The sequence below is a fragment of the Mesocricetus auratus genome, unplaced genomic scaffold (assembly GCF_017639785.1).
Source record: "Mesocricetus auratus isolate SY011 unplaced genomic scaffold, BCM_Maur_2.0 Super-Scaffold_100691, whole genome shotgun sequence".
Taxonomy (NCBI): Eukaryota; Metazoa; Chordata; class Mammalia; order Rodentia; family Cricetidae; genus Mesocricetus; species Mesocricetus auratus.
Window position 1 is genome coordinate 11,365,214 of NW_024429267.1, and position 14,310 is coordinate 11,379,523.

General features: G+C 45.5%; 1 protein-coding gene across 3 annotated transcripts in view; it reads right to left on the minus strand.

Moving 5' to 3' along the window:
* LOC101829808 (myocardial zonula adherens protein) overlaps positions 1-14,310 on the minus strand; it is an 88,321-nt gene that overhangs the window by 63,763 nt on the left and 10,248 nt on the right. For all 3 annotated transcript variants that reach the window (XM_040740315.1, XM_005075460.4, XM_013117456.3), the window contains exon 2: positions 10,916-11,002. In XM_040740315.1, coding sequence (XP_040596249.1) covers positions 10,916-11,002 — 87 coding nt within the window. The remainder of the gene's footprint in view (positions 1-10,915; positions 11,003-14,310) is intronic.

A 14,310-nucleotide genomic window follows, 5' to 3' on the forward strand; every position in this document is an offset into this window, starting at 1 on the left:
TCTGACACTGTTTTGTAGGAGTGTGTCAGTGTTAATACAGAGTTTCACAGCTGAAGAAATTTGGGAGAGGGGCGAACTCTCTTGTGTTCTGGGAAAGGAAACTGGGTCCCCTTGAGAGGGCTTGCGGCAGGAGCATTGGAGAGGTTGGTGAAGGACCCAGGACCAGAACCTCAGGCCTCTTCACTGGGAGGCAGAGACAGCCCCTGCACACTGTCACAGAGGCAGCCCAGCCCCAGCTGCAGCCGATGATTCATGGCAGCACATCTGCTCACCTGGCAACAGCCAGGATGTTGTATAAACAGGCTCTCCAAGGACAAGAACCAACAGGCTTGTTCACCTAAGCTTTTAAAGGAAAGGGGCTATAAAACCTGCCGATGGGGGTTTCCTCCTCTGACACGATGCTGGCTCCAGGAGTCCTGGACTCTGCACCTAAACACACACAGCCAGTCCCCCTCACTTAGCTTCTCAAAGTCTCAAAATAGAGTAATTAAGGTCACTGAAGGACACATAAGGTCCTTCCTGCTGTGTGTTAGCTTCTCATTGTAGCGTGTCTCCTAGTTATCTATTAATATGCACATAATGAAGATCTCTATCATGATGAAGATCATAGAACCAGCTCCAACCAGATCCAAGATCATGCAGCCACTTTCTGGTTCAATGTGATCCATCTGTCATAGCTCATAAGGGTCTCCTCGCTCCCACATACACACTCTGCCTCCCCCACCTCTCCTCCTTCTTTCTTTCCCTCTCCTTTTCTCTCTCTCCCTGTGTGTGTGTTTACTCACGGGATTACAGGGCATACAGATTTGGGCAAGAATATAGATACAGACCTTCGGAGAGTTACGGAGTTCTTCGAAAACAACAGGTGACAGTAGCTAATTTCGTAATGATCTACTATCAGTTTTATTCCTAAACCTTAGACATCTTTGTAGACATTCCACATTTTTTTTATTTTTAAGTTTAAATTTAGATTAGAAACAAGGTTGCTTCACAAGTCAGTTCCAGGTCCCTCTCCATTTCCCTCCCCTCCTCCCGTGCCCTCCCCCCAACCCCTCCCCAATATCCCCTCATTTCCCCAGGTAGGGTGAGGCCCTCTATGGGGGTGTCCATAGTCTGTCATTTCATCCAGGGCAGAGCCTAGACCCTTCCCCAAGAGTTCAGGGTGAGAGTGCATCTCACATTGTTGGATGGGAGTCCAAAGTCCATGTGTATACTTGGGATGAATACTGATCTACTTCCCAAGGCTCAATAGATTACCTAGGCCTCTTCACTGACACACCCAGTCAGGGGGTCTTGATCAGTCCCATGCTGGATTCCCAGGCATCAGCCTGGGATTCAAGAGTTAACCCTTGTCAGGTCAGCTGTTTCTGGGGGGTTAAACCAGCCCAGTCTTAATCCCTGTGGTCATCAGTCCTCCCTCTCTGTTACTGGCTTTCTTGAGTTCAGCTCAGTGCTTAGCCATGGGAGTGTGCCTCTTCTTCCATCAGCCACAAAATGAAGGTTCTGTTTCCCAGACTCTCTGGCCATGGGATTGTAGGCTGGCACTCCCCAGATCTATGTCTAAAATCCATATATGAGAGAGTACTTGCCATGTTTCTCTTTTTGTGACTGTGTTACCTCTCTCAGGATAGGGCATTCCACATTTACCGATTCTTCTACATGCAGTCTGTGATGATAAGAAATCATCATTCCTTCTTCCACATTATTATGTTTAACATATAAATAAAAAGCTACGGCCAGTGACACCCACCTGTAATCCCAGACCTTGGGAGATAGAGGCAAGAAGATCAGGAGTTCAAGGCCAGCCTCAGCTACATGAGACTGAAAAGCAAAGAAACAAAAAGTAACAAAACAAAAAGATAATTCATCTGAGTTGCTCACACAATTTAAAGAACTGTGTCACTCCTCAATTAAAAACATATGCTGGAGTGTTTGCGGCTATTAGTACCTTTAAATCTGACCTTACTTAAAGGCAGGATTAACTTAAAATAGGGTTGTTAAGAATGGGCTCTACTCCATGATCAACAGCATCCTTATAAAAAGGGGGAAAATTGGACAGACACTCTCCATCTGTGGAGACTGCAATTGCACAGCCACAAGACAAGGACTGCCAAGAGCCGCCAGACTCTGGATGAGTTAAAGAAGGATTCTGCCTCACTGCCCCCACAGGGAATGTGGCCCAGGCTTCTAGTCCTCGGAAATATGTGACAATAAAGTTCTGTTGTTCAGTCATGTAGCCTACAGTGTTGTTATGGCAACTTCTGAAACTAACATGAAACACCTACTGTGTGCACAAGGCTCTGTAGAGAAAAAATAGAGCCAATGCCTTTGTGCTCTTGTGTGTTTCTGTGCTAACTCAATGTTATTTTCACATTCAAATGGTTGTAGAAATGTGTATCCATTCCTATGGGCATTTCTTGGCTAAAGCAATGAGGGAAGTCTGGAACCTGGAGCTTGAGGGAGGGGCAATCATGGGTGCACAGGACAGACGAGCATCTCGATGGAAAAGCAAGCCATTTGTTGAACCTGGAGGGGCAGGTTGTCTGGGTAAATAGAGACAGTTGAGAAGACCCTGAAAGCATGAGAGAGGACCTTAGCAGGGGTCCTAAGCAGGGAGTATATGCCAGGCACATGAGAGATCAAAAGGGGTTATTGGGCTGGGTTTCCGTGGATGGAGACCATGAGAGCTGGGACCCAATCAGGGATGCCGCAGGGGAGCAGAATTGCAATGGCAACACACAGGCTCAGAAGGAGAGGAACCTTCCGCCCTCGCAGATCATACCAGGCCTCTCTAGACCACCTCACAGCCAGATGCTGGGGAGGACACTACATCAACTCATTTACTCTTTTAATATGTATTATTATTTTTAATTAAGCTCATGTCTGTGGGTAGGTATGGACAAGAACATCCAAGGAGGCCAGAGGTATTCGACACCCCTGGGCTAGAATTATAGGCAGTTGTGAGCTGTCTGTTTCAGGTGCTGAGAACTGAACTCTGGTCCTCTGCAAGAAAAGTTTGTACTCTTAACCACTGAGCTATCTCTCCATCCCTGGCTCATTTACTCTACAACAAGGCTGGTGCTGAATATCTCAGTAGCTATTTGAGGAAGAAGGTTCTAGGAAAACAAAACAAAACGAACAAAAAAAAAAACCTGATCTCTAAAAGAGAAAGGATTGTGCTCTGGAGGAAATGAGGGGAAAGGGACAGAGGGGACCTGCTTAAGATAGGGACTGTTCCATCCCAAGGAAGGACAGGGACCTCTCCCATCTCCCCCATTTCTCCACTAACAATCCTATCAAGTTTATTCCTTGTAACATCCCTAGATCCATGCCTAAGACTGGCCCTACTGGGTTCCCTGGAAGTGCATGAGCCAGACTGGCTCTAGGGAAAACACACTCAGTGAGTGAGCCTAAGGCAAGGACCCCCATTCTCACCAAGAATAGGGAGAATGCCAGGTGCAGAGGGCCACAGCCAGAATGTCTCCTAAATGTGTGTGCCCATGTCCCATTCAAAGTTCCAACGTTGCCTAAAGCTTCTTAAGATGTGGAAATAGTAGTAATACACACCAATAAACTATCATTGCTCTGGTGGGTAGAAAAAGAATCACAAGCCAGCATGGCCTCCATCAGGATAGGATGCGGAAACCACAGCCGGTGAGGCTCTCTGTTGAGCAGGGAGGTGAGGGCAGGTAGGTCTTTGTAGAGAGGGGAGGTGGGGCCAGCAGGTCTTTGAAGGGAATGTGGACCAGGTGATGGCAGAGCGAACTCAGATTTATGGAGAGTGGAATGACATCAGCAAGGATGCAGAAGGCATAGCCCAAGAGGAAGAAGAGAGGCAAGACAGTGCTTCATGGATGGGAATGACTCCAAGACAAATAAAGGGAAAGATGCTGAGGCCAGGGCTAAGGCCATGAGTTTTGGCCTTCAAAAGGCAAAGGTGGTATTCAGTCACTCTACCTTATAGGCCAGACATAGTGGTGGGTGCCTTTCCCATACTAGTTTAATTTTTTAAATGTTCATGTGCATATACAGGGGGTCGGGGTGTGGGGTGGAAAGAGGGGTTCATGCATATGTGTGCAGAGGCCAGAGAATGACCTTATGTGTCACCCTCAAGAACACTGTCTACTACCTTTGAGAAGTCTTCAAATTGACCTGGAGCTCACCAATTAGGCTAGGCTAGCTGGCCAGCAAGATCCAGGGACCCACCTGTCTCTGTCTCCCCAGTGCTGTGATTACAAGTGCATAGCTCCATGCATAGCACTTTTAAATGAGTCCTAAATTTTAAACTCGGGTCCTCATGTGTGGAACGCAAGAGCTTTACAAACTGAGCCGTCTCCCCAGACATGCCTGGTTCATTTGCTCTTTGTAGATGGGCATCCATGCGTGCTTACAGAAGGACTAGTATGTGTTTTCCAGAACTGGTGACCAGCAGAACATAGTCTCAGACAGCAAAAAAAATCTCTTAGGAGAAAGACTTAAGAGTAGCAGGTGTTAGAAAGCTTCCACAATATACCCCAGGATCCCTTGACTCTAGGAAAAGTTCTGACTATTGAACTTTCCTTGAGTAACCTCCCAACACATCTCCGTGCAACAGGACAAAATGTGCCTTCTTAAATACATCTGAGCTGTGGGGAATTCCTGTCTAGGATGAACAGAGAACAGACAGAAGAATACTCAGCAGGCAGTGGGTCTATGTATAGCCAGATGCCCACTGGTGGCATCTGCTATGACAGTGTCAGTGACTAAGGCCCAGCTACCCCTCAGCCAGCTGCAGCTCTAATGCCCTGGAAACCTACTGGGAAGTTTCACTTCATTAGAAGTCAATCAGACCATCTGACATCTTCGGACTTCCATGTACTATCCAGCTTGGCTTAGGAAAACCATGGATTCCCCTTCAAAGGAAAAAGTCATTTAGCCTGGGAAGATCATCCAGAATGTTGGGTACCTTGCAATTTTGTGGCTCTCAGGGAGGGGCAGACACATTGCAACCACATCAGAAGAAGTGGCTCCTCCAAGGAACCCTAGTCAGTATGTGAACCCTGATCCCAGTGAGTCAAGACCAGGAATCCAGCCAGGTCATGGTGTCAAAGTCACTGTCTCCCCAGTGACCACTGGAACATCTGAGTGCTGCCACCACCCAAGAGCTTCAGTCCTGGGGAAACAGCCAGCCTCACCCTCCCCTCTACTCCAGTTCTCCTGCAGTGAGTCACCAGACTGTTCCGGATGGGCACTTCAGATCTCATGCCTGGTGCCCCAGTGCCAGAGGCATCAAGGTGCACAGCTCCCAAGCTCCCTGGAGCCTGGCAGCTCCTAAATACCTGCAGTGGGCTATTTGAGGGCATAAGGAGAAAGAAAGGAGTCCCTGCTTTTGCTCTAAATATATGAAGCTTCAGAGGGTGTGTGTGTGTGTGTGTGTGTGTGTGTGTGTGTGTGTGTGTGTGTGTGCTGATTTAAAGAAGAAATTAGGAAGGTTGGAAATGATATTCTTGGAAAGGTTAATGTTGAGGTTTTTAAACCATTTCTTAACTTTCACATCCCATTTGTCGAGAAAGCCATTTATTGCTCCTAAAAAATAAGATTTGTAAAGGTTGGAACTCTTCTAATCTTTTCAATGATGTCACAGAAGAGTAGCCTCTTGGCCTTGGGGAATTTGAAGAAGAATCTCCCAGGGGAAAAAGGCAAATAAATCCAAAAGCCTATACTTCGACTCAGGGTGGATGACAGAACTTAGTTTGGAGACTAGATTTGTATTTCATTCTGATTACTAAGGCAGTTCAGTTGGAAATTACACCATTGAAAGAGTGACATGCTCTTCCCTGGTCCAACAACTTACACCATTTTTATGTGGCTTAATTCTGAAGCAGGATCATTCCTTTGTATGCCTTCCAACTTTATTGATAAAATCTTCCCGTCAAGGTCCCTGTTTCTTAAAGTCTAGAGTTATTCTGTGGTTTCTCAATGATGTAGGATCTGGCTTTTTTTTCGGTCATTTATCTTTCCCTTTAAAACTTTAAACATGTATTTATTATGTATGTGTGTGTCTATGTATGTGTGGGTGGGTTTGTGCACATTCCATGCTGTACATATAGAAGAAAAAGGACAGCTTAGGGGATTCAGATCTCTCTACCATGTGTGTCCCAGGCTCAAACTCAGGCTGTCAGGTGCAGTGGCAGGTGCAGTGGCAGGTGCAGTGGCAGGTGCAGTGGCAGGTGTCTTTGCCAGCTGAGCCATCTCACCAATCCCCTCCACTCCTATGTCCATGTGCCTCTTGTGAAAGAGAGCTTTCTTCGGAATGTTCTGAGTACAAATGTCATCTTCATCTCAGTCTGATCATTATGGAGTTGGAATTATCATGGTGAAATGCAGAATGGATATATTCTGTTATAGACTTTTTCCTCCCCAAATAGATGGTTTCCCACTGGGTGAGTATCTGTCATAAAAATATTCCTTTGACTTATTGTGCAAGGTATATCAATATGCACATGATCTCGGATAAAATGACACTATCAATGTCCTTAGCAAGTTACATAAAGCTATTTGTAATTTTCATTTTACCTTTTGACACTTTTTTTCTCTAATAAACAAAAGTAATGCCTGGTGTTTAGTTGCAGTAAAAGAAAAAAAAGTCATTGCCTTGACTAATTAATTTGGAAAGCACTCTTCAAGACAAAAGTTGAGCATACAACTTAAGTAGGAACTTCACAGCTAAGCACTCAAACTCTGTTTGATTCTTCTATGAGCACACCTGCCCCAGGTCATCTTCCCCTATTGCAGCTCCCAGAAACATCTCATTCTCCATTGCTCTACCATGCACTTGGACACAGCCATCATAGCCCTGGTCCCATCGCCCATGCTGGACTCTGCTTCTTCCTCAAACTTTCCCAGATGCCATCATCTCTAAAAGGGACAGAGAGGGTGAGAACAGAAAGGGGAGAAGGGGATGTCCTCAGCAAGAGCACCCCACTCAATCTGGTGATCACAAGAGTCTGGTAGCTGAAGCCACCCTGCCCCATTCTTGTTATGAGCTTTAGCACTGTGGTTGTTAACACTGCTTGTCAACGTGTCAGGATCTAGAATCACTTGGGGCACCAAGGGCTAGGTGCATCTTTGAGGGAGTTTCTAGATTGGGTAAACTAAGGTAGGAATTCCCATCCTGACTGTGTGTGGCACTGTCCCGTGGGTTAAATTAAAAGGGAAAGGCAAGCTGAGTACCACTTCCTTCTCTTTGTTTCCTGACTGCAATGTGCTGTGACCAGATGCCTCATGTCCCTGTCACCATGGCTTCCACACCATGAAGGGCTGTACCCTTAAACCATTAGCCCACTCGAATGCTTCCTTCCTCAAGATGTTTTTCTCACAGTTTGCCATAGTAATGAAAGAAACAATACAGCTACCAAGCATTTCCTTTGCTTAATGTTCATAGCTATGGGAAAGGAGAAAGAACTCTTAATCACAATTGACATGCATAACAATGAAATCCATTCAATAGCTAACATAGAGCTCATATTCCAAATTCAGTGAGTGTACCAACATGTCTGTTATCATTTCCTTTCCTTTCCTTTCCTTCTTTCTTTCTTTCTTTCTTTCTTTCCTTCCTTCCTTCCTTCTTTCTTTCTTTTGAGACAGGGTTTCTCTGTAGCTTTGGAGCCTGTCCTAGAACTCACTTTGTAAACCAGGCTGTCCTCGGATTCCACAGTGATCCACCTGCCTCTGCCTCCTGAGTGCCAGGATCAAAGACATATGCCACCACACCTGGCTCTGTTACATTTCTTTGGCCCAAGATCTAACCAGGGTCTACTCTACCTAACTTACCAACAACAGACGTTCATCTTGTTTCTAATACCATCAAATTCACATTGAGGAATTCAGGTCAATCGTTCTGTAGAATGCCTTGTTTTGAACCTTTCTGCTTCCGTATTATTAATTCAGTTGCACAATTCAGCTTGAAGGTTACTCAGGTCGTGTGTGTACTTCTTAATTACATCACTTTGGAAGTCCCCTGACAGAAGACTGTCATCTGCTGGTAATGCTGGGTTGGGTCACCAAGCTGAAACTTTACTTTAAAGTTCACTGTTTACAGGCTATACTTTAAGATCATGTGAGTATCCTATTCAGTGACAATGTTTAACTGATTAGTTTCTTAATCATTGATAAGCCTATCTGGAAATTCCAAAACAGATTTTCTAAAATAGTTAATGTTCTAGAACAAGCTTCTTCCCCTTCCCTTTATGCCTGTCAGGTTATCACTCTGTTGTGCATTTTTATTATTATTCAATAAATCATAATCCATTGTAGGTTGAGTGGGCTTTTTCTCAAAATGCTTAGAACCAGAAGAGCTTCAGATGCTGGAGTTGTTCACACTTGGCTAGGGATATTTTCATAGATTTTACCAGTTAGACATGTCTATACACTAAAATCCAAAATGTTCCAAAATCCAACCCATTATGAGGCTCATGAGATTGGGCTATTTAGCTGGCATACATCTTCAGTTCCAGCACTCAGGAGGCAGAGGCAGGTGGCTTTCTGTGAGTTCAAATCCAGCCTGATCTACATAGTGAGTTCCAGGACTGTTACACAGAGAAACCCTGTCTCAAAAAAAATGGAGCTGTTTAGCTTGTACTGATCTTAATCATTTTGGTGTTCAAGCTATGTCCAGTTTAACCAGAAAGAGCTGTCAGGGCTGGAGAGATTGCCAGTGGTTAAGAGCGACTTCTGCTCTTACAGATGACCAAGGTTAGATTCACAACACCCATATAATAGTGCACAATCATTTGTAACTCCAGTTCCAGGGATCTGATGCCCTCTTCTGACCTCCATGAACACTAAATGCATGTGGTTCACAGACACATACACAGGCAACACACACACACACACACACACACACACACACACACATACACACAACGAAAATAGGCAAATCTTTAACAAAGAATAAAATAAAATCATATTCTTGGCTAGGACCTCACTGGTGTTACTTGAATTCCCAGAACCAGGCCTACCTTGTGCTCCCCACCTCCTGGAACCAACATTCTTCTGGGTGCTGTTGATGAGACACTTCTTCCCCCTTTGAAGCAGGTCAGAGGTTACATCCTCTCATGGCTCTCTGACCATAACTTCACCTTCCTCCTCCCTACTTCCTCTGCCTGTGTCATTTGACATTTGTATCGTCACTGGTCACTTGTTGACTTTGATAGAAAGTGAAGAAGAGGGAGCTGGGAAGATGGCTCAGTTAGCAAAGGGTTTGCTGTGCAATCATGAGGACCTCAGTTCAGATCAGCATTCACCACAAAAAAAAAAATGGGGGTGAATGGGTGGAGAGCAGCAAATCAGTAAGCTTCATGTCCAGAGAGACTCTATCTCAAGAAATAAGGCCAGGTACAGTAATGCATGCCTGTAATCTCAATACTCAGGAGCCAGGGGCAGACAGATCTCTATGAGTTTGAGGCCAGGCTGTTCTACACTGAGTTCCAGGACAGTCAGGAATACATAAAGAGACCCTATCTGAAAAAAGGAAAAGTAGGCTAAAGAAATGGCTCCGTGGTAAACTTCTTGTTTTTGCAGAGGACCCGGATGCAGTTCCCAACACCCACATGGTGGCTCTCAACCCTCCATAACTTCAGTTCCAAAGGATCTAACATCCTCTTCTGACTTCTGAGGGCATTAGACATGTGTGTTGCCCATACATACATGCAGACAAAACACTAGTACATGTAAACCACTCATACATGTAATTAAATTTGAAGATTTTGAAAGACAGAGAGAAGAAATAAGGTGGAAAGCAACTGAGGTGGATACCCAATGTCTCCTCTGGCTACCACAGGCACATGTAGACATACATGACCATACAAGCACACACATACAGTTGAGAGAAGAGTGTCACGGGACAAGAGAGACAGATACAATACTCTCCCCAGTCTACAGGAAGCTTCCTTGTTTATGGTTCATTGTAATACTGGTTAACTCGAAAGTAAAGCTTGCATGTCAAGAAGTCACAGTCTTATGATTCTGCCCATGAAATGTATACTCTATTATTTCACTGTGTCTCATATAAAACACCCACCATAAGAAGGACTGACTGCCCAGTGTCGGGCATGCCTATCCCTTTCTCTGACACTGTCTCTCCAGAAAGTATATCATTATTTTGTTTGCTTTCATTCTCAGCCCACTAGAATATAAGCTCCATGAGTGACATCCATTGCCTTGTTAATGGCTTTGTTTACCACTGAAGTCCTAGTGGGTGAAATTTAGTAGATGCCAGTCATGGCTTAGGAATGAGAAAATGGCATCACCTGGAACACAGTTGGAGAGGTAAACAGGTCCTCCCATTTATGTGTTAGGCTTACACTTCTGCCACCTGCCAGAGCCACTTAGCGCCATCTCTATGTTCCCAGATAGGAACACGTAGGACATGATATCACCATTGTTTATTTATATACCTGTCCCACCTGAAAAACTGCAAGTCCCTCTAATGCAAAGGTAAGGTCATGGTTATCTGTACCGTGCCAGCACCACTTCAAAAAATGACACAGAAATGTTTGTAGATTTCCTCTTGTATCCAGCCAAGAGCATGCTCAGTTGCCTGCTGGGCTCTTCCTGGCAGCTGGAGCCAGGCCTCCAGCCTGTTGCTCTGGTCCCAGCAACTCACAAAAGGCCCTTTGACTCCATCGCACGGGCCATTCCAGGAAAAATCACCTTCCCTGCCACAGCACCTGTCACTAAGTCCAGTGTCCCCACAGCTGGGAGTCTATACAGAGCCACAATGTTCCCCTGGGAAACAAGGCTGCAGACAGCTGGGTTAGCAGTATGGAAGGCTGGGGCCTTTTCTTCAGCAGTGACCAGCGCACAACTTGGAGAACAGCCTTGGTGAGGGATGGACAACACATTAACATAGTCCCTGGCCTCCAAGAAGGCTCACCTGATCTTTCCTCTCAATCTTCTTTTCTGTTTGCTGGGGCACTGGACTCTCGGGAGGCACGGTCAGCCGCAGTCTGCAGACATTTGCCTAAAAGCGGTGGAGGACAGTCCAGTTAGCATGAGTGTTGGGGCAGAAGGAGCCAGGGGCCCGGGCTTTCTCTCCACCCATTCCACAGTAATGGGCTCATCATACCACACTGATCACACGGAAGGGGTAAGAGTGAGACCAGGATGGCCTGGCACGGGTGCCCACCAACACCATCCACCAGCAGCCTGCTGCCCAAACAAGGAGTATTAAATACCTTCCGAGGTCTCAAACACTTTTTTTTGAATCAGGACTTCTCTGTGTAGCTTTGTAGACCAGGCTGGCCTCAAACTCACAGAGATCCTCCTGCCTCTGCCTCCCAAGTGCTGGGATTAAAGACGTGTACCACCACCAACTGCCAGGTTTCAAACATTTTTAAATGGCTCAAGTTTCATAACAATATGCCTAAAATGAGATCATTTCACCGACAAAGGCCAAATTCCCACTAGAGAGATAGAAGCCAAATTACTTAATGCAGTCACCTCTTGTCTAAAGTGTAAGATTTCCAGCGATTGGGTAGGAGGTTTGTCCTACTTTTCCGTGCATTTAACTTCTCTACAACAGACTTGGAAATGTTACTGACAAGGCTTTTATTTTATAAGTTGGGTGTGCGTGCCACAGCATGCAGGTGGCAGGGCAAAGGGCAACTCTGTGGGAATCAGCGCTCTCCTTTCACCTCTATGTGGGTCCTGGAGGTCACACTCAGGCCAGGCTTGCATGGCAAGGAGGCTTTCCCTGCTGAGCTGTCTCAACAGCCCCATCCCAACTCTCACAAAGTTTCTTTAATCACATCCGTATCCATTCACAGTAGGTAGAAGTGACTTAAAGGTCCATTGTCAGATGGAGGTGCCCAATATATACACGCAGTAGAATACTACTCAGCCTTACAAAAGAAGGTAGTTCTGCCATAGTGAGACATGGATGAACCATGACGACACACTACCTGAAAGAAGCCAACTACATAAGAGCAAAGCAACCCTCTATACGATGTCACACTCATCGAGAAGGGGAGTGGAAGGTGCAACCAGGACCTAAGGAGATTCAGAAGGGGAGTGAGCATTTACGGGGTCCAGAGCTTCAGTCTGAGAAGATGGGAGAATCGAGAGTGTGGCGAGGCCACGCTACTATGTAGATGCACTCAAAGCCATCAACCTGTGCACTTAGAAACCGCTAAGGTGACAAATTGAAAGAAGACGAAAAGGCCAAAGCTGCTCATGTTTCCTGAAAATTCAAAGAGATCTTTACAGAAAAGGCCGGGAACCAAGAGCATAATTGCCAAGGTGATAACATCTGGCAGTTTCATTAGCTAGCGGCTGTCACTGACCTCTGAGGCACTCCTGTCAGGTTATCAAAGGCTGTCAATAAAGTTCACTGAAATTTTGGAATGAAGGCCAGGAATAGTGGTGCACACCTTTAATCCCAGTACACAGGAGGCAGAGGCAGGCTGACCTCTGTGAGTTCGAGGCTGGGCTGGACCCACAGCCTCCAAAACAATACAGAGAAACACTGTCTCGTAAAAACCAAAAATAAATAAATAAATAAATAAATAAAAAATAAAAAAGAGAAAGTCAACACTGTACTATTCCTCTTCAATCAAACTCAAAAGCATCCACTGAGGAGAGCTACAGCTGTGTGATTTGACAAGAGGCTGGGAACAGCCGGGGATCCTGAGCAGTCATTTTCCTGACCCAAGGAACAAAAACCAGACCAGTGTACCAATGACAAGGCAGGGACAAGATCAGTGGGCTATGCGTTCACAGTATCTGCTGTGTGCCTGGTACCAGCTAGGTGACCCTAAATTCATTTAATACTGAACACAATCCTATGGGAAAGGTCCTCTTACCAGGCCTACTGAGTGATTAGGAAGTTGTCTCTGGCAAGCGGGGTGTGGAGGTCTCACACTAGGATATAGCAGAGCTAAGATTTGAACCTGAGCAGTTTGCAGAGTCTGTGTTCCTTACCTTAACATTCTCTGCCACCCCCATCCTAAAACACCATATGGGCCTGACACATGGGAGGGCTGCGTGTCCCCTATTATACATGAAGTTGTGCCCCACTATAACTCAATGTATGTTCTAACCCCTAGTACCTCAGAATATGGCCTTATGTCAGTATAGGGCAGTGGATCTCAGCCTTCCTAATGCTATGGCCCTTTGATACAGTTCCTCATGTTGTGGTGACCCCCAACCATAAAATGATTTTTGCTACTATTTCATAACTGTAATTTGGCTCCTGTTATAAATCATAATGTAGGGCTGGAAAGATGACTCAGCTGTTAAATCATAATGTAAATATTTTTGGAGATAGAAGTGCACAAAAAGAGTTGTGACCCACAAGTTGAGAACCACTGGTATAGAGTATTTTGCTTTGTTTTGTCTGAGTCAGGGTCTCATGTATCCTAGATTGGCCTGGAACTTGCTTTGTAGCCAAGGATAACCTTGAACTTCAGATCTTCCTACCTCCACCAACCAAGTGCAGGTCTTATGGGGCCTGCACCACCATGCCTGGTTTATGTGCTAGGAACGGAACCCAGGGCCTTATGCATGTTATAGGAAAGTTCTGTCAACTGAGCTACATAGCACCTTTACAGAGTCAATCATGTAAGATCTGAGATCACAGAAGTAATCCTTATCCAAAGTTATTGGTAAACTCATAAAAGTGGGAAGTTCAGAGACAGATGTACAAGGAGGATACCTCGCAACCCTTAAAATGCTCATCTAACTCAGGTCTGGCAGTGCTGGTCCATAACCTCAGCTACTTGGGAGGTAGAGACAAGAGTAGGGCAAGCTGTAGGACTGCTTGCTATCAAAGTAAGTTCAAAACCAGCTTGAACAACTTAGTGAGGTCCTGTCTCAAAAAACTGCCAGGCTGGGCATGGTGGCACGTGCCTTCAATTCTAGCACCCGGGGGTATGGATGGGGCAGCTTTGTCTTCATAGCAAACTACAGGCCAACCAGGATTACATCATGAGACCCGATCTTAAAAAACAAAACCAAAAAGCCATTGCCTGGCATGTACAAAGCCCTGGGTTTTATGTGCTACTCTCTTCTCCCATAAAACACACAACGAGGTTTCAAGGTACCTTTCCATCCTATTTTCTTCTGGGAAAACTTCATCTCCCAGGGACCTCAGGATGGAACTGGCCTGACACCCAAGGCTATCTTTGTCCTGGCCACCTTTACAACCAGCTTTCAATGCTCACAGCCAGACGTGTTGGCCAAGATGACAGCAAGCCATTCTACCAGGTAGCTCTTTCCAGATGGGCAACAGCACTACTGGAAAACTTGGTGTCGCCTGTGAAGAAAAACAAC